Source organism: Hemiscyllium ocellatum, chromosome 13 (assembly GCF_020745735.1).
Source record: "Hemiscyllium ocellatum isolate sHemOce1 chromosome 13, sHemOce1.pat.X.cur, whole genome shotgun sequence".
Lineage (NCBI taxonomy): Eukaryota > Metazoa > Chordata > Chondrichthyes > Orectolobiformes > Hemiscylliidae > Hemiscyllium > Hemiscyllium ocellatum.
In genome coordinates, this window is record NC_083413.1 from 23,938,758 (window position 1) to 23,962,711 (window position 23,954).

The 23,954-nt window shown below is 42.0% G+C and overlaps 1 protein-coding gene across 2 annotated transcripts; it reads left to right on the top strand.

The window, feature by feature from the left end:
- Positions 1-2,629: 2,629 nt before the first annotated feature.
- Positions 2,630-6,673, top strand: LOC132821815 (ribosomal protein eL22-like 1). Of its 2 annotated transcripts, none has more exons than XM_060834642.1 (4): positions 2,630-2,714; positions 4,016-4,120; positions 5,424-5,545; positions 6,422-6,673. In XM_060834642.1, exons 1-4 carry the CDS (start codon positions 2,706-2,708, stop codon positions 6,564-6,566), a joined length of 381 nt encoding a protein of 126 aa, XP_060690625.1. In that variant the 5' UTR covers positions 2,630-2,705; the 3' UTR covers positions 6,567-6,673. The 2 variants fall into 2 exon arrangements, with proteins under 2 accessions (XP_060690625.1, XP_060690626.1); XM_060834643.1 differs by having other exon boundaries at positions 2,667-2,714; positions 4,019-4,120.
- Positions 6,674-23,954: the final 17,281 nt, after the last annotated feature.

Consider the following 23,954-nt stretch of genomic DNA (forward strand, 5'->3'; position numbering starts at 1 on the left):
CCACTAAAACCACTACTATTTGATTTTGCAACTATAATAAATAGTGCTTCACTGAATGAATGGAGTCCTTCTCCAGCCATTTGATGCATTGAGCTGGGCATAGATACTCAAGATTTGATTTCAAAAGATTTAAATCTGCGTGCACAAATCAAATAGTTGACTAAAATGCAATTGTCAAGTTATTTTAATGTAATATATTACACTCTTTTGATTTGTGTATATTTAAATGCATGATGAATCTTATTGAAAGTTTTGTAATGCAATTAAAACTTATTTTGCTTTAGAAATCAAATTCAGACACAGACATAACTGTCAGCTTCCTGAAATTGTTACAAATAAAGAGCATCCTTGATATTTTATTCACAGTACATGTACTTCACTAATTCTTGCCAATTTAAGATCGCATTGGTCTCCTTTGAAGTAAGTAACAGTGTGCTTGCTGCATAAGTTCAGCAGCAGATGAGTCAGGCTACTAATTTTATCTGGTTTTTTATTTGCAACTAATAAGGGCTCAAATAGTAAAAGCTGTATCAAAAGATGTTTAAACTGAATGCCTGTGATGCCATTTATAAAGCAATGCTAATGCAAATTTGAGTTTTGCACAAAACTTGTAAACTTCGATTAAAATCTGTTCAGATAATTGCTCTCCTGGCGACTAAATGTTTGTTTTTCCTCCAACTCCTTTCTGCATCAGCTGTTTGAATGAATACTCAGCCAGTTGCCATATTATTGTAGAACTTCCAACACTGAACAAAACCCATTGTTTTTGCTGTATTGATGTTCAGCTACAAAACAGATATAGTGTGGTAGGAGAAAATACAGTAGGATTACTTTTGTGGCTGTTGTCAGATACACATTTTAGGTAGAGGACATTTTACAAGATTAGATTAACAATAGAAAATGCAATGGAGCACCACAAAAGGTCTGGTGGCATCTGTTGAGGAAAAAAAAACCAAAACTTTTTAAGCTAGATAGCTAGGTTAACTGGTTTGTGATAGAATAGCACCAATACTGTAGGTTCATTTCCCACAACAGCTGAAGTTAGGATGCAGGTTGTGCTTTCTCAACCTCAGCAGAGGTGTGGTGACCCTTGGGTTAAACTTATGATCTGTGTCTCTGAGAGCAGCTCAATTGTCCTTAGTACTGTGGCGGCAACTACTACTTGTAAAATACAAAGTATGAATGTTTTTTCAAAAAAACCAAACCTCAAAAAATCAGTTTACATCAGTACCTAAACAGAACAGTTTAAAAATTCATCTTTGATATGGTCTAGCAGCACTCAGGAACCTCTGATCATGTGAGAGGTGCAATGAAGTTTTTTCTTTTATGTCCTTCCCTCATCTACCTAGTTACTTTGATAGCGGGTTCCATTTTTCACCACTGGGTTAAAAGAAATTCCTAAATTTATGGAAAGGGAAATCTTGTATTTGTGGAAACTTTCTGTAGTCTTCAGTAATCAAGTTCTTTTGAAGTACATAATAGTTGTACAACATTACAGCAATGACATCATTTAAAACGTGACTGATAATTTGAACATGAAAAGCTACCACAACCAATGAGCAAAGATAAAGTAATATCTTCGAGTAAAAAATGAGGTCTGCAGATGCTGGAGATCACAGCTGCAAATGTGTTGCTGGTCAAAGCACAGCAGGCCAGGCAGCATCTCAGGAATAGAGAATTCGACGTTTCGAGCATAAGCCTGATGAAGTGCTTGTGCTCGAAACGTCGAATTCTCTATTCCTGAGATGCTGCCTGGCCTGCTGTGCTTTGACCAGCAACACATTTGCAGCAAAGATAAAGTAATAGTCCAACTGCAGCATAGGGTAGTGCAGGGTTTTCTAGTCCCCCAAGTGAAAATGTCTTCTCTGTATTGTACATTTATCAAAGACTTCTCAGCAAGAGGATCGTGTGGGATAATTTAATGCTGTAGGAATGTTAGCTCGTTGAAAATGGAAATTCAGTTGTTTAAAACTGGAATATAGCATACCTCAGTAACTGCTATACAAACCCCACCACTTGTTTTAAAAACCATGTGCTTTACTGTTATCCTGGTTTGAGTTGCATGTGACTCCAAGATGACAGGTAGTGGACACTTATTTAACCTCTAAAATGGCTGAGCCAAACATACAAATGGCAATTCCGGATGGGCATTAACACTGATGCTGCACACTTCCCAGGAAAGAATGGTGATAAAAGGAGGACTGAAGCATGTGGTCTGCCACGTGACAGGCGAACGCGTATGTTGGCCGCGGGGATGTGATCTGGGATGACGTCATTACGTCCGTGTCGAGATAAGGTGGGGGATGCGCGTGTTCGTTCTTTTGGCCGCGGCGGCGGTGATCTGCGTGGTAACGTTATGACGTCAGTGTCTATCTAAGGTTGGGTGCTCGTCCTTTTTCATTGTCGGCCGCGGTGATCTGCGTGGTAACGTTATGACGTCAGTGTCTATCTAAGGTTGGGTGCTGGGGTGCTCGTCCTTTTTCATTGTCGGCCGCGGCGGCGGCGATCTGCGGGGTGACGTCATGACGTCAGTGTCTATCTAAGGTTGGGTGCTGGGGTGCTCGTCCTTTTTCATTGTCGGCCGCGGCGGCGGTGATCTGCGGGGTGACGTCATGACGTCAGTGTCTATATAAAGTAGGGTACGCGGGTGTTCGTCCTTTTCTATTGTCGGCGGTGGCGGGTGTTGGAGTTGGAGAGGGGTTGGAATGGCGCCGGTGAGTGAGGAGTAGGCCTCGGCCAACCGCCCGCCAATGCAGACACCGGCTTTCCGACAGCTTGACTGCCCCGCGCTGAGGCTTTTTGTGGCCTGTTGGCAAAAGTTTAGCAGAAACCGTCCCAGATATTTGGATTTAAAAACTCTGCTCTGTCGCGGCAAATTGTAGGCAGCTGGGAGCAATTGTGCATCGTTCCGAAGATTAGTTCACCTTCTGTTTCTTGCATTTTTAAACATAATTAATTATATCCAACAATTTGTTGTTTGACAACCGGCCTGGACCTCATCTTTGCCACTTGATTACATTACAGTGATACAGCATGGAAACAGACCCTTCGGTCCAACCAGACCATGCCGACCGTAATCCCAAGCTAGTCCCACTTGCCTCCTTCTGCACCCCTGCCCTATCTCCCCAAATCTTTCGTATTCACGCGCTTAACCAAATGTCTTTTAAACATGGTAACTCCCTGCATAAACCACATCCTATGGTAGTTCATTCCACACACACTATTAAAAAAAGAGTTGCCCTTCATGTCCTTTTTAAATTTTTCTCCTTTCACCTTAAAATTGTGCCCACATTCTTGAAATTCCCTCACCCGAGGAAAAAGACGCCTACCATTAACCCAATCTGTACCCCGCATTATTTTATAAAGCTCTATAAGGTTGCTCTTGCATCCTGGAAAATCTCTTCTGGACCTGCTGCTCAGTAATACTCTTTCAAAACAGGGTGACCAGAACTGAACACTGCTCCAAAAGAGGCCTCCAGTACCCCCTCAACACAACATTCCAACTCCTATCCTTAAAGGTCTGAGCAATGAAGGCAAACATGGTAAACACCTTGCCCTATTGATATGTGATGCAAATTTCAAATAATTTGTTATTTGAGCCCCTCGCTCTTTGTTCTAAACACTGCCCAAGGCCCCACTTTTAATTGTATAAGACTTGTCTTTGTTTGTTTTACCATAGTGCAATACCTTGCATTTATCCAAATTAAGTTCCATTTGCCATTCTTCAGCCCATTGACAATTGATCAGGATCTCTTTGTAATCTTAGATAACTTCCTTCACTGTCCACTATACCACTAACCTTGGTGTCATTTGCAAACTTACTATGCTTTCTATATTCTCATCTAAATCATGTATATGAATGACAAGCAAAAGTGGACTCGGCACTGATCCATGTGGAAGACCGCTGGTCATAACCCTCAACCATCGCTCTCCTGTCTCCTGAATGTCAGAGTTTGTAGTTGAGAAGCTGCTATTTGGTGATTGTATTTTCTCATATGTTCCTTCCTGTCCACAGAAGAAGTCATCTGTACACCTCAAGGCCAAGAAGAAGCCTGTTTGGAGATTCACCCTCAACCTCTCTAACCCAGTAGAAGATGGCATCCTTGACTGCAGCAACTTTGTAAGGAATTTAAAACCGACATAACTAATGGAGTCTTGAGTTAAAAACAGAATTTGCTCAAAATGCTTACTTGTTTTGCCAGCACCTGGGGAGAGAAACAGAGTTAATGTTTCCAATCTGCAATCTTTTGTCAGAACATTTGATGAAGATGCTAATGTCAACCCGAAGTATTAATTCCCTTTTTCTCTCCCAGGTGTTGGTTGACTACTGGGCATCCCCAGCACTCTTGGGTTGTTAGTATAAACAACAATTTGCCCTCTTTATTTTCTGCCTGCCTTGACCCCAAGCTCTCTGGATTCCGAGGTGGGAATGGCAATTTTCCTTTGAGTGTTGATGGATTGATTTGGTATTACAGTAGTGTGTGGCCTCTGTTCTTGTGTGTCATGGAACAAGTCGATTCAGAGTGGGACTCTGCACAGCTTCTACAGGGGGGTATATATAGGCAGTAAGAGCTGTGTTTTTACTCTGTATAATAACTATTGTACCTTGTAAGTAGTGACACTGGGAATTGGTATACTTCCAAGGATGGTCAAAAATCCCCCACCCGTACAAATTGGCCATGAGAAAGGCTGATGAAATGAAGGTGGTTTATATTAGTGTGACTATTCACAATTTAAGTGGAGGTGGGTGCCTTAAGTGACATGGATCGATTTTAAATATATTAGGTATTAAATGGGTTGTGCCCCAATCTTGCATATGGCAGTAGAAATCGCTGTGTTCTGTTCATGACTTTGATTCGCTGTAGTTTGTAACAGCTGTGTTTCGTTAGACTCTGTAGAATGTTACCAATAATGACTGCCTTTTATGTTGTTGCTGTACTGATCCCTTTGTGAGTATTGGCTTAAATTCAGCACTTCATTCTGAAGGAATGATTTCCACAGAAACTGCATGCTTTTACCAGGTCTGTTTCAGCACCTCCATTCCCATCAAGATGACTGAGTCTTAACTGCAGAAAAATTTGGCACTACCCTCATTGTGACATCCGCAAACACTTTTAATATTGGAAAAGATCCCAAGGCAACATTAATTGAGTTAGTTGTCCTGTTACGTGCCTGAGTAGGCTTAGAACTTTGGAGAAGGAGGAGACTTTGAATTTTGTCTGGTCTGTTGTCTAAAATGAAGAGGGCAACTAGCAGCTGCAAGGTCCTAGAACTTGAGTTTTTGACAAACAATCAAATTTCATTCTCTTCCACCCTTTAACTCTTGGCCCTTCTAACTGCTATGTTTTGGCTAGGGTCCTCGTCCCTAGTCTGTGCCTAGGGTTTCCTTCCCTAGTGTCCCATGGTTTTATGTTCCGTAACAGGAGCAGTTTCTGCGGGAGAAGGTGAAGGTTGGTGGGAAGACTGGAAACCTAGGCAACGTTGTCCAGATTGAGAGCCTGAAAAACAAGATTACTGTCACGTCGGCCAAAAGGTTTTCCAAAAGGTAAGTATTTTGCTCCTTATGTCATTTCCGGTGGTGGAATGGGAGGTTGAGGCTTTTGAGTTCTGACTTTGTGCCATTACCTCAAGGATGGAAGTGGTTTAAGAATGTGTTCCCTGCCAGCATTTATTTTGAATAGTTTCATTTTAATAAAAAAGTGCTTAATTTACATGTTGTACAGAGCATTGAAGAGTCATATTTGACATTTGTGTGATGCTGCTGTGGTTGAAAATCCATGTTGTCTCTGAGCAAGCCACTTGATTAATACCACCGGATGTGGGGGTGCAATCATTCATGTAGCAAACGCATCACAGCGTGGTACAGCACAAAGAATGGGCCATTTGACTGGCCTGTAAATGCTGTCGTCCCTGCAAAGTTCAGATATTTATCCAACTCCCATTTTGATGTGTCAGGTTTAATTTTGGATTAATTCACTGATCATCTCAGCATATTGCCACTGTACCTTGCTTCACATGAGATATGATGCTGTTGGCTTGATTGTGGTGTCCTGTGCCACTTAAGCTTTTGTTGGTGTCAGTGCAATCAGTTGTTAGTAAAACCATTGGACCTTTAAAACATGCAGATATCTGCTTAAGGGCCAGATGTTTCACTGATGTTCAATCTGAAGAACTTGATTATGCTGTCACCTTGACTTAATGCCAAGGAATGACTGAACTGTGTGGAATGGTGTCCTGTCCATCAGGAAGGCTTCAGCCTTCACCCTGGGCGGAATAATACTAACATTTATAGGGCTTTTTTCAGAACTTCTGAAGGACTTTACATTGTTGAATCAACTTTGAAGTTTAGTCACTGTAATATAAGAAACATGTGTTATGACTGATGGGAGTAATCTTGACTGCATCTCTTATGCCCCCTCAGATATCTGAAGTACCTGACCAAAAAGTACTTGAAGAAGAACAACCTGCGAGACTGGCTGCGGGTTATCGCTTCTGATAAAGACAGCTACGAGCTCCGCTACTTCCAAATCAGCCAAGATGAAGAGGAGTCAGAAACGGAGGATTGAACAGAAACCTGAGTTTGGAGACCAAGGACTCTTGTACAAAAAAAAGTTTTCAGAGTGCATCTATATAAAATGTTATTAACTTATTAATAAATCATACTTTCACAGAACAGTTGTTTGGTCCAGAAATTTATATTTGCTGAAAAACACATTTTGTTAAAGCTTTTGACCTTGCATACGTCGGGACATTATAATGTGAGAAGGGCTCTGATGAATTGGCAAATGAACTCTTGTTAAGGCGATTGTACCAGTTTGTTGATGACTGATGTAACTGGTGTTTTTTAAATGTAAACTAAAATGAGGAAAAACAATGTAAAAGTAAAGTTGCCATTATCCTATTGGACCACAGGCTGCTCTCATTTGAGCACAGATCTCAGTAATTTATAAATTAAATATGATACAGTAGGAATGCGTGATGTGGAAACAGTGGGATGGAGAGCAAGCACATCTGTAGTAAGCGTTGCTCAAGGAAGTTCAGCTTGGTGTTGAGCTGGAGTCTTGAACAGATGTTTCAGGGAAAGGGCAAAGTTACCTGGACACTTACTCCAAATAACAGTTGCACCACTTCTTTATTAAGATGAAAAGTAACATAGTTGATTGAGACTCGAGTCCTGAATCTAAAAACAGTAAGCTAAAGTTCTTTGAGATGTTGGATAAGCAATGGCAGGCATGTACAGAGAGAGTGGAGGAAGTGTAATGGTTTATGTCTTTCTGGTATGAAAGTAAAGTGGGAAAGAAGACCTGGCCATGGCAGATAAAGGAAATTAAGGATAGTATATCAAGGAAGGGACATATAAATTGGCCGAAAAGAGCATCCTACCAAATCAACCCCCTACTGTAACCTTGCATTCCTAATGGCTAATCCACCTAACCTGCACATTCCTGAGACGTTATGGTCAATTTAACATGGCCAATCCACCTGACCTGCACATTTATAGACTGTGGGAGGAAATTGGGAGTACCTAGGGGAAACCTACACAGACATGGGGAGAATGTGCAAACTCCACACAGACTGTTGCCTGGGGCTAGAATTGAATCTGGGTTCTTGGCACTGTGAAGCAGCCATTGCTGACTATGGAGTCACCATATCACCCCTTTGAGAAAGCCTGGAGGAAACAAGCTGATTGCAAGAGTTTTTATAGGTAGGTAAAGAGAACAACATTTATGCAATATGAATATAGATCTTTTGTAATCAATGGAAACGTATAATTTTAATAGGACTAAACAGTGTAAATGCAGGAAGGACATTCACAATGACCAGGGACTCCAGAACTAGGGTTAAGAGTCTTAAGAGTCCTGAGTAGGCCATTTAAGATTGAGATGAAATTTCTTCACCCAGAGTGGTGAGCTTGTGGAATTCTCTCCACAGAAAGTAGTTGAGGCTAAAACATTGAATACTTTTGTCAGAGAATTGGCCAATTTCAAATCAAGTTCATGTGCAGACCTTGTGAAATTGACACGCTTGTTTATTTCACAATATCATAGGAAGAAGTCAATGACGGCTCAGGTACAGAATGGCTACTCCGCACTGATGAGTCGAAACCCCTTCCCTCAGTTTACAGTCGATAGGTTAATCACAAGACAGTACAGGTCAAACAATGATAGTTCAATAATACCAAAAAAGGCTAACAATGCCAGCATTGATTACAGTAGTTGAACAATCAGTAGCAGAGTGGCCCATGGTCTGTGGTCATTAATATTAAGCAGTTTGGTGACGTCTTGCCTGCAGGGGCATTGTTTTAGTTAAGGTTCCTCATAGAGAGATGATTTGGAGATGCCGGTGTTGGACTGGGGTGTACAAAGTTATAAATCACATAACATCAGGTTATAGTCCAACAGGTTTAATTGGAAGCACACGAGCTTTCGGAGCGACGCTCCATCTTGAATTGCATCTTTGGGTACCCTGCTGGAGTTTGCCATTCACCCCCTCAAGTCTGCTCCACCATTTGGCAAGATCATAACTGATCTGATTGTGCCCTCAAGTCCATTTTTCTGCCTACACCCATATCTTTTGACTCATTTAATAGTAAGAATCTACTTATCTTAACCATAAATATATTAAATGACATAACCCTTACCACTCGAATTCCACAAACTCAACCTGCTGACAGAACATTTTCTCTTTTTCTCTGCCTTAAGTAAAACCTTTGTTTTAAATTGTTTCCCCCAGCTCCAGTCTCCCAGAGGAAGAAATGTCATTTTGACTATTTCTGTCAAAATTTTGAATGCCTCAGTTGGGCCTACCTCCACCACTTTACCAGGCAGTCATTTTCTAGCCTAACTACACGCTGTGTGAAAAGTGTTTCTCACCCAGGTTGTCAACCACCTTGTATCCAATGTATCAGCATTTGTGAATTACTTGCAGTAGTGTGTTGCAATGTTAGCCACTATGATTTAAAGTTCTAGTTGAATATGTCATGGATTTCACTGTTATCATGGTATAGATTCTCCGACATTCCACCCAATCAGTTTCTACAGCACGACAAATTCTGCTTCAAAGCTCCATCTAAACGCATGTCCCAGACTCTCCCTAATCTCTCTGACCTGGACCATATTCCTTCCTGACCTGATCTGATCGCCTGGGGCATCAGGAAGGGAGTATTGGTGGCTAAGAGACGTTAAAATGGCTTTACTCTCCTCTTGTTCCATTCCCCTTTGTTGAAAAACAGAAAACAACTTCACCTTCAGACTTGAAAATGAACACGTTCTTTGTTTATGAGCATAATGCAGTGTCCAAAAACTTATAAAATGTTAAATTTCACCATATTTATTTGTCTGGAAATTTGAACAGGACAGTATAGAGGGAGATGTACTCTGTCTCTAACCCATTGCTGTACCTGTCCTGGGAGTGTTTGATGGAACAATGTAGAGGAAGATTTTACTTTCAGTTTAAAAAAATTATCTTTATTTGCAGTTTAAGGGAGTAGAGGAACCTTTATTTGCAGTTTAACTATATCTAAACCCATGATGTTCGTCGTGGGAGTGCTTCATCAGGACAGTGTTGTGAGAGCTTTACTTAGCTGTACTTTGTAGCTAATCACGTGCTGTACTGTCATGGGAGTGTTCGATGGAGACAGTGTTGAGGGAGATTTACTGTGTACCGAACTACATTCTGTCCCTGTCCTATGAGTGCTTTACAGAAACTAATTCGAAGCAGATTTACTTTGCTTACTTTCAGTTTAAAAGACTGAAAGATGCTTTACTCTGCATCTAATCCGTGCTGTACCTGATCTGAAAATGTGTGATGGACCATAGTTTAAGTAAGTAGACAGGGTTTATTTACAGTTTATATAAGTAGTGGGAACTTTCATCTCTAGCTAACCCCTTGCCGTATGTATCCTGGGAGTGCTTGTTGGGGACAGCCTGAAGGGAGCTTTAATTTGTATCTAATGCCATGTTGTACCTGACGTGGGAGTATTTGGTGGAGACAGTGTAAAGGAAGCTTTAATCTGTATCTAACCCCGTGTTGTACCTGTTCTGGGAGTGTTTGATTGGGGCAGAATTGAGGAAGTCTTGTGTTCAGCTTAAAAGGACAGCTTCATTCTGTATCTAAACCTATGCTGTATATTCCTTGGGAATGTTTGATGGGGAATGTGTAGAGGAAGGTTCAGTTTTAATGTAAAGGTGTAAGGAGAGCATTACCACCAGCTTAAAAGAATAAGGGGAACTTTAGTCTAAATCTAAACCTGTACTGTACCTCTCCTGGAAGTGTTTACTGGGATACTGAGTATCTGCAATCTATATAAGCCAGTGCCCACCAAATTGTAGGTCATAAATAAATAAAACATATCACTCCAATTAAGTTTTGTAAGCCTCCTTCCATCAATGTCTTAAACATTGGAATTTCACATTGAAAGTGTACAACATATCCTACAGGTTACTGAACGTGCCAGTAGAGGGCAATACATGACAACATTTGATTGAAGCACAAGAGAAACACTAACTAAACATAGTGTCAAGAGATTTATGGAGTATGCAGTTTGAGCTATCCCAGTGGGTCAGAGGTTGGCAGTCAAATATTAAGCAGATCAACGTGTGGCTGGAGAAGTGTTGCAGGAGAGAGGGTTTTGCTTTTCTAATCATAACAGCGATTTGGAGGGGATAGGACCAGTACCCAACAATAACAGTGGACCTTTCACAAGCAACAAGCCTGTTCAGTATATGGCAAAGAATGGGTTGCAACTAAACAGGACATCAACCAATGTCCTTCACGGCTAAATTTTCTTGAGCTACTGGGAAGCATTTAAAAAATGTGGTAGGGGCTTGGAAACCAGGAGGTAATACGAGAGTGGGACAGAAAGGTGCACAGAACATTAGGAGAAAGTGAGGACTGCAGATGCTTTAGATCAGAGTCGAAAAGTGTGATGCTGGAAATGCACAGCAGGTCAGGCAGCATCTGAGGAGCAGGAGAACCAACATTTCGAGCCTGAGTACTTCATCAGGAATATGGGTTAGGGGGAACGGGGCTGAGAGATAAATAGGGTGGGGGAAGGTGATAGGTAGATGCATGTTGGAGGGGTGATTGTGATGGGTTGGACAGGAAGGTGGAGCAGATAGGTGGGAAGGTCGATGGACAATTAGGACAGTTCAAGAGGGCGGTGCCGAGTTGGAGGGTTGGATCTGGGATGAGATGGACAGAGAGGAGATTAGGAAACTGGTAAAGTTGATGTTGATGCCATGTGGTTGAAGAGTCCCAAACAGAAGATGAGGTGTTCTTCCTCCAGTTGTTGGGTGGCTTGGATTTGGCAGTGGACTTCCATGTACTTGGCACAGCGGGAGGAGGAATAAGAACATAGAACAATACAGCACAGAATAGGCCCTTCGGCCCTCGATGTTGCGCCGACCTGTGAACTATTCTCAGCTTGTCCCCCTACACTATCCCATCATCATCCATGTACTTGTCCAAGGATTGTTTAAATCTCCCTAATGTGGCTGAGTTAAATACATTGGCAGGTAGGGCATTCCACGCCCTCACCACTCTCTGAGTAAAGAAACTGCCTCTGACATCTGTCTTAAATCTATCACCCCTCAATTTGTAGTTATGCCCCCTTGTCATCATTCTAGGAAAAAGACTTTCACAGTCTGCCCTATCTAATCCTCTGATCATCTTGTATGTCTCTATCAAATCCCCTCATAGCGTCCTTCTTTCCAAGTCTCTCAGCCTTTCCTCATAAGACCTTCCCTCCAGACCAGGCAACATCCTGGTAAATCTCCTCTGCACCTTTTCCAATGCTTCCACATCCTTCCCGAAATATGGCGACCAGAACTGTGCAAAATATTCCAAGTGCGGCCGCACTAGTGTTTGGTACAGTTGCAGCATTGTGGCTCCGGAACTCAATCCTTCTATCAATGAAACCTAACACATCTTAACAGAACTATCAACCTAGTGGCAACTTTAAGGGATCTATGTACATGGACTCCATATACATAGTTGAAGTGGTTGGCCACAGGGTGGTGAGGTTGTTTAGCATATGTCCCAGACATGTTCCCTGAAACATTTCGTGAGTTGGCGTGCTGTCTCCTCACTGTGGGGGAGACCACATCCAGACTAAAGGACACAGTTAGTGAGGTGTTTGGATGTGCAGGAAAATCTCTGCTGGATGTGGAGTAAGGATTGGGGGTGGGAAGAGGCATAGTCCAGGTAGCTGTGGGAGTCAGAGGGTTTGAAATAGATGTCCATGTTGAATCGGTCACCGGAGATGGAGATGGAGAGGTCCAGGAAGGGGAGGTATCTGAGATGGTCCAGGTGGATTTAAGGTCAGGGTGGAAAGTGTTAATGAAGTTGATGAACTGTTCAACCTCCTTTTGGGAACATGAGGTGGCACCGAAACAGTCATCAATGTAGCGGAGGAAGGTGGACTGTTCCACGTATTCTATGAAGAGGTAGGCATTGTTCGGACCAATGCGGGTGCTCATTGCTACCCCTTTGTTCTGAAGGAAGTGGGAGGATTCAAAGGAGAAGTTGTTGAATGCGCGTCTCAGTTGAAGGGTACTGTTTGGTCGATGGGACAGGAAGAAACGGAGGGCTTGGAGGCCTTCACCATGGTGGGTGGACATATACAGGACTGCATGTCCATGGTGAAGATGAGGCATTGGAGGCTGGGGAAATGAAAGCCGGAGGTGAAGTGCATGGGTGATGTCCCGATTGTATGTGGGGAATTCCTGAACCAAGGGCGACAGGACAATGTTGAGATATTAGAAGATGAGTTCAGTGGGGAGGAGTAGGCAGAGACAATAGGTCGTCTGGGACAGCCAGGTTTGTGGATTTTGTGGAAGTAGTAGAACCGGGGTTAGGGAGTTCTGGGACTATGAGTTTGGAGGCTGCGGAATTTGCCTGAATTAGGTTTATGTAAATTTATGTGCAGGTGCAGAAAGCAACATGGAAGTGCGGTGTTCTGGCTGCAAGAGAGACCTGATTAATATAAGGTCAGGATTAGGTATTAAATATTCCTGGATGTAAAGTGTTCATAGTATTGTATCAGTAGTGTAGTGCTCTGTGAGTGAATATATAAGGGGTAAGTGCATAATCTATTTGGCTGAAAATAATGAACAAAAAAATGTGCAATTTCACTGCTTGGTGTAGTTCACCAATTAATGGGAAGCATATGATTTCACAGATTTGCAAGGAAATTACAGAAGGATTCAGGATATAGGAGATATAATCGATGTCTTTCATTATTCAGATATAGACAAGGATAGTAATGAACAGGCAGGGTCAAGAGCTCCTATAATTCCTGAGAATCCCTATAGTTCCTAATGTGTTGAGGAGAATTTTCTACAGCAGTATATTTCTAGTCCAGTGAGAGAGGTGGCACTGCTCGACCTGATTCCAGGAATGAGGTAAAGCAAGTGCATTAGGTGACAGAGGGTGAACTTGCAAGGACAGTGATCGTTATGAAACAATTTTTAGGTTATCTATGGAGAAGGAACAATCCAGAGTAAGAATACATACCAGAGGAAAATTAATATCAATGATGTAAGAATGAAGAAGCATGAAGAAGCTGAAATTGTTGTTTTTAGTGAAGGAAAGATTGAGAGGAGATCTAATGTAGTAGAGGGGGATGAGGGTACAGAAGCAGACACAGAATGATTGTGAGGTAACAGAGAAAAGATGGTGATATTTACCTGGTGAAGCAGAGAGGTAATTGACCTTCCTCGGCATTGCTGGGCACTCCACAAACACAAGTGACTACGTCAGACCAGTCTGGCTGTAGTGGTGTCATCTGCCAGTGATAGGAAAAGAGGACATTCCTCCTCTGTTCCATCCTGTCCAACAGGCATGTTCAACTTCCTGACCACAGAGTGGGATGTCAATACTACCTTATATCCCACGTCCAAAGGTCACAAACTATTCAGGGCAGCTGCAGACTGTCATTGCTTGACCAGGTGCACAAGAGCCTTCGAAATATCTCACCAGCACTAGGTTTTTGAGGAGTGCTGAATACTTTCACCTTTAGCGAGGGGCATAATTTGGCTATTATCAGACGAGAGTGGCATTATATAGGTCTGGTACCTAGTTAATGACTCAGGTTTGGGGCAATGATGTAAGAAAACCTGTTATGCCTTGCGGAGAGAAACCTTGAAGCTCCAAGAAAATGGCTCTTAGGTATTTTTGGTCCCTGCATTTAAGAAATAATATGCCAGTATTGAAGGCAGTTCAAAAGAGATTCACTAGCCTAGGATGAACCCCTATAATCCAAATATCAATTATCCAAATTTTGGATTATCCGAAGAAGGCACCAGCAAGCAAGAGGTTGGTTTAAAGTGCGTCTATTTCAACACCAGGATCATCGGAATATGATGGTGAACTTGCAGCATAGGTTGGTACCCGGGATTGGATGTTGTGGCCATTTCAAAAACATGGGTAGAGCAGGGATAGGAATGGTTATTGCAGGTTCCAGGATTTAAATGTTTCAGTAAGAACAAAGAAAATGGTAAAAGAAGGGATGGTGTGACACTGTTGGTCAAGTATTACAGTTGCAGAAAGGATGTTTGAGGATTAAACTACTGAGATGTTATGGGCCGAGATTAGAAACAGGAAAGGAGAGGTTATCCTATTGAGAGTATTCTGTAGGCTTCCAAATAGTTGCAGAGATATAGAGGATGGGATAGCAAAAATGATCCTAAATAGGAGTGAGAGCTACAGGGTAGTTGTTATGGGGGTCTTTAACTTTCCAAATATTGACTGGGAATACTATAGTTCAAGTACTTTAGATGGGTCAGTTGTTGTCCATTGTGTATAGGATAATTTCCTGACACAGTATGTCGACAGGGAAACAAGGGGTGAGGCCACATTAGATTTGTTACTGGGTAATGAACCCGGCCAGGTATTAGGTTTGGAGGTAGGTGAGCACTTTGGTGGTAGTGATCACAATTCTGTTATGTTTATGATGAAAAGGGATAGGTATTTTACCTTATAGGTACATACCGCAGGGCAAAAGTTATAGCTGGTTGAAAGACAATTTCAATGCGATTAGGCAAGATGTAGGATGTATAGGATGGGGAAGGAAATGCAGGGGATGAGCACAGTTTGAGCTTATTCAAGGACCAGCTACTGCAAGTCGTTGATAAGTATGTACTGGTCAGGCAGGGAGGAAGTTGTCAAGTGCTGTGGTTTACTAAGGAAGTTGAAACTCTTGTAAAGAGGAAGAAGAAGGCTAATGTTAGGATGAAGTGTGATGCCTCAGGGTTCTTGAGAGTTACAAGTTAGCCAGGACAGACTTAAAGAGAGAGCTAAGAAAAGCGAGGAGGGGACATGAGAAGTTGTTGGCGGATAGGATCAAGGAAAACACTAAGTCTTTCTATAGATAGATCAGGAATAAAAGAATGACGAGAGTAAGATTAGGGCCAATCAAGCATTGTAGTTGGAAGTTGTGCATGGAGTCAGAGGAGATAGGGGAAGTGCTAAATGAATACTTTTTGTCAGTATTCACACAAGAAAAAGACAATGTGGTTGAGGAGAATACTGAGATACAGGCTACGAGACTAGACGGGATTGAGGTGCAAAAAGAGGACGTGTTAGCAATTCTGAAAAGTGTAAAAATAGTTAAGACCCCTGGGCTGGATTGGATTTATCCTGGGATTTCTGGGAAGCAGGGAGGAGATCGCCGAGCCTTTGGCGTTGATCTTTATGTCTACAGGAATAGTGCCAGTAGACTGGAGGATAGCAAATGTTGTTCCCTTGTTCAAGAAGGGGAGTAGAGACAACCCTGGAAATTAAAGACCTGTGAGCCTTACTTCGGTCGTGGGTTAAATGTTGGAATCATCTAGAAAGGAATAAGTTGATTAGAGATAGTCAGCACGGTTTTGTGAAGGGTAGGTCATGACTCACAAACCTTAATGAGTTCTTTGAAAAGGTGACCAAACAGGTGGATGAAGGTAAAGCAGTTGGTGTGGTGTATATGGATTTCAGTAAGGTATTTGATAAGGTTTCCCACAATAGGCTATTGCACAAAATACAAAGGCATGGGACTGAGGGTGATTTAGCAGATTGGATCAGAATTTGGCTAGCTGAAAGAAGACAGAGGGTGGTTGATGGGAAATATTCATCCTGGAGTTCAGTTATTATTGGGGTACTGCAATGCTCTGTTTTGGGTCCACTGTTGTTTGTCATTTTTATAAATGACCTGGATGAGGGCATAGAAGGATGGGCGAGTAAATTTGCAGATGACTCTGAAGTCGGTAAAGTCGTGGATAGTGATGGAAGTTGTTGGTTACAGAGAGACATAGATAAGCTGCAGAGCTGGGGGAGAGGTGGCAAATGGAGTTTAATTTGGAAAAGTGTGAGGTGATTCACTTTGGAAGGAGTAACAGGAATGCAGAGTAATGGGCTAATGGTAAGATTCTTGCTAGTGTAGATGAGCAGAGAGATCACGGTGTCCAGGTTATTAGATTTTTGAAAGTTGTGGCACGGTGGCACAGTGGTTAGCACTGCTGCCTCTCAGCGCCTGAGACCCGGGTTCAATTCCCGACTCAGGCGACTGACTGTGTGGAGTTTGCACGTTCTCCCCGTGTCTGCGTGGGTTTCCTCCGGGTGCTCCGGTTTCCTCCCACAATCCAAAGATATGCGGGTCGGGTGAATTGGCCATGTGCTAAATTGCCCATAGTGTTAGGTAAGGGGTAAATGTAGGGGTAGGGGAATGGGTGGGTTGCGCTTCGGCGGGTCGGTGTGGACTGGTTGGGCCGAAGGGCCTGTTTCCACACTGTAAGTAATCTAATCTAATGCATTAGCTTTTATTGGTAGAGGGATTGAGTTTCGGAACCATGAGATCATGCCGCAGCTGTACAAAACTCTGGTGCAGCCACATTTGGAGTATTGTGTACAGTTCTGGTCACTGCATTATAGGAAGGATGTGGAAACTTTGGAAAAGGTTCAGAGAAGATTTACTAAGATGTTGTCAAGTATGGCGGGAAGGTCTTTGAGGAAAGGCTGAGGGGCTTGAGGTTGTATTCGTTAGAAGAAGGTTGAGAGGTGACTTAATTGAGACATACAAGATAATCAGAGGGTTAGATAGGTTGGAGAGTGAAACCCTTTTTTCTCGGATGACGATAGCTAGCACGAGGGGATGTAGCTTTAAATTGAGGGGTGATAGATACAGAACAGATGTCAGAGGTAGTTTCTTTACTCAGAGAGTAGCAGGGGCTTGGAATGCACTGCTTGCAACAGTTGTAGATTCACCAACTTTAAGGACATTTAAATGGTCGTTGGATAGGCATATGGAAAGGAATGGAATAGTTTAGGTTAGATGAGCTTCAGATTGGTTCCACAGGTCGGCACAAGATCGAGGGCCGAAGTGCCCGTACTGCGCTGTAATGTTCTATGTTCTCAAGGTCCCGTAATAGCGTTACACCAAAGGGGTAAGTGAATTTTGGATTACCTGAAGTATTGAAGAACATGTGAAAATGCTGGCAAAAACAAAGAAACACAAGCATCTCAAGCAACAGCAACTGGATTTTTTTTTAACATAAAGGTTAGTTACACAGCCCTTTGCAAAAGTAAGTGATTTATTGCCATCACTTTACTGGGCCATTCATGAAAAAAAATGGCAGTGAAAGTAAATGCCCGTGCAAGGCAGTACTTCTGTCTTTCTATTACAACACTGAGTTCATGGAAACTGACAAATATTCTTGTGATTGTAGAAGCTATCCGGGACTTTGTTTAATGCTGTGATTTTGTATATTTATGTGATAGTAAGGGTTTAGTCCTTGTCAGGTTAACCTGCAAATTGCAGGATACAAAGATTAATTTGTTTAAATAGCAGACTCATCGAAATTATAGATTTAAATAAATTGTCCAGTAGAGCACAGTGTTTGATTAGTATGGCTTCCCTTGTTTAAGATCAAATCGATTATCTGAATAATCAATTATCTGAATGAAATAGTGCCTGCCCATCTCGTTCAGATAACCGAGGTTCCTCTGATGATCTATCAAGGATAGCTGAACAGGTCAGGCCATTATGCATTAGCAGTTAGAAGGACAAGATTCTAGGGAGCCTTGACAGAGTGGATGTTAAGAAGATGTTTGACAATTGGGCATAAATGGGAGATAGTTACAGAATAAGAGAACATACATTTAAAACTGAGATCAAAGGAATTTCTTATCCCAGAGGGTAATGCAGGTCTGGAATTCTCTAAGCGGAGACTTGATCACTGAACGTATTCAAACAGAGGTAGATGGATTTTTGAAACGTCAAGGAGTTAAGACCCATGAAGAACTGGCATTTAAAAGGAGTTGAGACCTGGGATAGATCAGCCTCAACCTTATGGAATGGCACGGCCGACTTGATGGACTGAATAGCTATCCCTTGCTCCTGTTTCTTACATTGTTCTGAGTCACCAGATATCTATTTTGACTTTCACATCAGGAATTCTCACCAATTAGTTTCTAGCCAGTGAGTGGGAGAACAAGAGCCTGACTAAGATTCAATACAGCTTTAAGTTAACATCTGTGGACTTTATCTTTTGATAAACCCTGGTGTTTGATTAGGCTTTCTTACGACTTTAATGAACTGTAATGTTATAAAATATTAATGAGGCAAGATTAAATAATAATGAGGGTGATAATGAGCAGTAATCTATGCTAATAGGCATCGCGCACTCACCAGTGCGATTCTCACCTCGAGGTTCAGGACTTGATCAAAAATTGAGAAATTTTGGTCTCAATGTTGAGAAAGGTGTTGCTGGACATGTCACCCAATTCTGCCTAATTTTTCACTTTAACCCACACTGTACAGGGTCTGGGAAGGTTCCACATGGACTGTTCAAAGCCAGGAGTGGTCTACATAGAGTAGAAATGGAGAAACTCGTTCCTATTGATGGAAGCATTGAGAAACAAAGTGCACAGATTTAAGGTAAATGGCAAAATAATCAAAAAAGACTTAAGAAACCTTTTTCATGCTGTGCATAATTGGGATCAGGAATTTGCTGCCTGAGAACATGGTGGAATCATCTTCAATCAAGGGACTCAAGAGGGAACTAGACGATTATCTGAAACAGAAGAACATGTAGGGCAAAGTAAAGCGGCTGTAGCTGAACTGCTTCCTCAGAAAGGTAGCAGAGAAATGATGGACTAAATTGCATCCTTCTCTGCTGTAACTATTCTGGGATTCATTAGTTGGTTCAGTGGAGTAAATTGTTCCTCCTATTTCTCTGAAAGTTATTATTGATCCTGCCTCCACCCCTCTTTCGAGTAGTATACTTTGGACTGCAACAACTCAACGACGTGAAATCAATTCTCCTCATCACCCCAAAAGATCATTTGGCAATTATTCCTCTGGTTACTGACTACCCAGGCAGTGGAAAGCACAGAGTTGCTGAGGCCAGCATCCACAGTACAGGATTTGGGAGCAAGGACACAGGGTATCTTTAATAAGCTGTCACTCCTGAGCTCAATTCTACTGATTCTAAAATTGTCTACAGTGAAGAGAGTGTATCCTGTGCTTCTATTCTCAGTCAAGGATGCAACAGTAAGTATTAAACCTAGCTTTGTTCTGTAAAACAATGGTCATTGCATTTGTTTACAGTAGAATTCAAGGGAAATAAGGGATGAAATATTGCTGTTGTCCAATTTGGGAGGAACAAATCCTCTTTTAAAATCACTCAAACTTTTAATTGTTACAGTACAATTTTTAAAGTAGTAAGAAATGCTAATCAAACATTATGGTTTATCAAGGGGGAGTTGAAATGCATAGAAGCTATGTTAAATTTGAATCGAACTTTGACTAAGCTCGGAGAAACATTTCGCTGTTCTTCTAAAAATGATATAGAGGTAGAGAAGGTCACATCTTACAAGTTTAGCAAGTAATAGGGAAGCAAATGGAATGTTGGCCTTTATTTCAAAGAGAACGTGGCATAAAAATAGAGAGGCCTTGCCAAAACAGGCAATAGCTGGAATTCTGTGAACAGTTTTGAGCCTCATCAAAGAAAATACATACTGGCATGACAGGCAGGCCAGAAAAGGCTCACCATGCTGATCCTGGATATACAGGGACTGTCTTGTGAAGGCAACTATATTAGTCTTGTGGACATAGAATCAGAGAGTCAAACAACATGGAAAAAGGCCCTTCAGCCCACCTCGTCCACGCAGAGCAAGTTTCCTAAACTGAACTAGTCCCATTTGCCTGCATTTTGCCCATATCCCTCCAAACCTTTCCAATCCATTTGCCAAACCAAATATCTTTTGAATTTTGTAATTGTATTTGCCTTTATGACTTTCTCTGGCAGCTCATCCCATATGTGCAACGCCTTCTGTGTGCAAGAAGTGTCCCTCGGGTCCCTTTTAAATCTTTCCCCTCTCACCTGAAATCTATGCCCCCTTGCTTTGGATTTTCCTACCCTGGGGAAAGAACCTTGGCTGTTCACCTTATCGGTCCCCCTCATGACTGTATAAACCTCTATAAGGTCACCCCTCAATCTCCTACATTCCAGGAAAAAGTATTCACAGCCTATCTAGGCTCTCCTTATAAGTCAAACCTTTCAGTCTAGGTAATATCCTTGTAAATCATTTTTGTACCTTTTCTAGTTTACTAACATCCTTCCTGTAACAGGGCAACCAGAATTGTTTGCAGTACTCCAAATGTGGCCATGCCAATGACTTAAAGAGATATAACACGACATCCCAACTGTTTACTCAATACTCTGATGGATGAAGGGCTCATGCCCGAAACGTCGATTCCCCTGCTCCTCAGATGCTGCCAGACCTATTGTGCTTTTCCAGCACTGCACGCTCGGCTCTGATCTCCAACATCTGCAGTCCCTACTTTCTCCTCCTGATGAAGGTAAACACGTAAAATGCCTTCTTTGTCATCCTGTCTACTTGTGATGTCAATTTCAATGCACTATGTAACCGCACCCCTAAGTGTCTCTGATCAACAAGACTCCCTAGGCCCTATCATTTGAAGGGAGACACGGTGGCTTAGTGGCTAGCACTGCTGCCTTGCAGTGCCAGAAACCTGGATTTGATTCCATCCTCGGGTGACTGTCTGTGTGGAGTTTGCACATTCCCTCCGTGTGTGCGAGGGTTTCCTTCAGGTGCTCCAGTTTCCTCCCACAGTCCAAAGATGTGCAGGTTAGCTGAATTGGCCATGCAAAATTTCCCATATTGTCCAGGAATGTGCAAGCTAGGTGGATTAGCCATGGGAAACGCAGGGTTACAAGGATAAGGTAGGTGGTTGGGTCTGGGTGGGATGTTCTTTGGAGGTTTGGTTTGAACTCAATCGGATAAATGGGCTGCTTCCACACTGTAAGGATTCCATGGTTAACTGTGTAAGTCCTGCCTTGGTTTGTCTTACCAAAATGAAAAACTTCACTTTTGTCTGCAGTAAATTCTATTTGCCATTCTTCACCCACTGACCCAGATGATCAAGATCCCATCGTATTCTTAGGTAACCTTCTTCACTGTCCACTATGCACCAATTTTAGTGTCATCTGCAAACTTACTAACCATGTCTCCTGTTTTCTCATCCAAATTATTTATATAAACAATGAACAACAGTGGACCCAGCAATGATCCTTTTGGCACCACTAGTCACAGGCCCTCAGTCTGATCAACAACATTTAACCACCATCTTCTGTTTCCTACCGTCAGGCCAATTTTGCATCCAACTGGTTAGGTCTCCCAAGATTCCATATGATCTAGCCTTACTAACCATTTTACCAGGTGGAAATTTGTTGAAGGTCTTGCTAAAGTTCATTAGGACAATGTCTACTGCTGTACCTTCATCTATCTTCTTTGTCGTTTCTTCAAAAAATTCAATCGGAAAGATTGAATAAAAAAGGATGTTGTGAAACTTGAAAGATTTACAAGGATGTTGCCAGGGTTGGAGGGTTTGACCTATGGGGACAGGTTGAGTAGGCTGGGGCTATTTTCCCTGGACCGTCAGAGACTGAGGGGTGACCTTACAGAGCTCTATAAAATCATGAGGGACATGAATATGGTAAATAGACAAGGTTTTCTTTTCCCTGGGGTGGAGGAGTCCAGAACTAAAGGGTATAAATTTAGGGTGAGAGATCAAAATTTAGAAGGGACCCAATGGTCAACGTTTTCACGCATTGGGTAGTGCGTGTATAGAATAAGCAGCCAGAGGAAATGGTGGAGGCTGGTACAATTACAAGAATTAAAAGACATCTGGATGGGTATATGAATATATAACCTTGCTCACCAGTCTATCAGAGGAAGAAGATGACAGTATTGCTGTCTTGTCTCAGTGAGAAGCCTGTGTGTTCCAGCTCCACTTCAAAGGCAACCATAAAAAATCAGGGTGCCGTATCAGTTCAGAGCTGAGGGATACTCTCCCTTAGAGGCAGAAATCCTGTAATTGTATGAAGAAGAGCAGTAGATTTCATCCCATTATCTTGCGACAATGTTTTCCTGATGGAGGGCTTATGCTCGAAACGTCGAATTCTCTATTCCTGAGATGCTGCCTAACCTGCTGTGCTTTGACCAGCAACACATTTGCAGCATCAACCAATACCAGAAAAACAACAATCATTCAGTATCACACTGCTGTCCCTGGGGCTTGTGTACACAGATTAGTTGCCATATTTCTTACATCAAAACCATGCTTTAAAATGACACTTGCAAAATGCTTTGGAGTGCCATAAAGGGTGCTATTGAAATGTACATTTCTGTTTATTTGACAGCACTGATCACATCCTTACAATGCATTTGAAGAAAAGAAGGAAGTAATAATTAAAGAAACCATGCCATTTTAACTTGTAATACCTTCTTGGTGTATGAATGTTTTATATTTAGAAGTCTCTGTAATCAGTGTGGATGATTGCTGTGCCTATAAAATACATGGCACAGAGCAATCAAACAATTGTGATTTCATTCTCAGAATTGCTAATGGAACAGTTTCCTGTCATTCTGGCTTTCTCTCAATGCTCCACCTAATAGCACCAGATTCCGGAGGATGTCCGGCTAGAATTCAGTGTTAATCACGGAATAAATATTGAACATCCTGAACACCACATAGCTACGAGCTTGGATTGGAGGAGTGAGAGGATTAATTAGAAGCTTTCTGTCATTTTTCAATCCCGGACATGATTTCTGACCCAGTCATAACCAGCTGACTTCATCACTTCATTTCCACCACTGCAGATTATCTGATGTGTAAAATCTAGAAACAAACAGAGTTTGTTTGTATGAACTGGAAAGTGGGGCTACATGTAATGCAGTGTGCATTGTTCTAACACACCTGCTTCCTAGTGGTGCAAGGCCTTATTGCCATGTCACAGAGTGAGAGAGAAGAAAGCCTTGAGCTCTGAAGTTTGAAATCAGCACCTGTGAGAAGCAAAGAGAAGGGTAGTGGTCACGGCATTTATCCCAACTCTGCTATTCCAGGTTCTAGTTTGCAACAAGTTCCATTCAGCCATCATCCCATCTGCGCGCTGACTAACATTGGCTCAAAGTTTAAGAATGCCTCAGTTTTAGAATCTCATCCTTGTTTACAGACGCCCCCATTGATCTCACCCCTCCTTCTCTCTCCAATATCTTCTAGCTCTATACGAGCACATGAAGTAAAGTGTGAGTAGACCATTCAGCCCCTCGAGCCTGTGTTATCATGTAGTAAAATCATGGCTGATTTGTTTGCATTTTGAATGCCACATTCTCATCTGTATCTAATGACATTTTATTCTTCTGTTTATCAGGCCAGTGCTGTTCTGAAAGTATTCATTGACCCATCTCCACTCCCTTCTGAGGCAAAGGGATCAATGTCATTTCACTCTCTAAGAGAAATAAATTCTCCTCATTTCTGTCCTTTCTATAATCCTCTGATAATTCTGGCTTGATCAGTATTCCTGATTTTATTCGCTTCAACATTGTTGGCTGTGCCTTCAGCTACCTGAGCCCTATATTTTTCTGCCTTCCTTTGTCACTGCTTAAAACCC

Excerpts from the sequence above, each read along its gene's own strand:
- LOC132821815 (XM_060834642.1), top strand. Across the intron at positions 4,121-5,423 it reads TCCTTGACTGCAGCAACTTT|GAGCAGTTTCTGCGGGAGAA; the intron begins GTAAGGAATTTA and ends GTTCCGTAACAG. Across the intron at positions 5,546-6,421 it reads GCCAAAAGGTTTTCCAAAAG|ATATCTGAAGTACCTGACCA; the intron begins GTAAGTATTTTG and ends ATGCCCCCTCAG.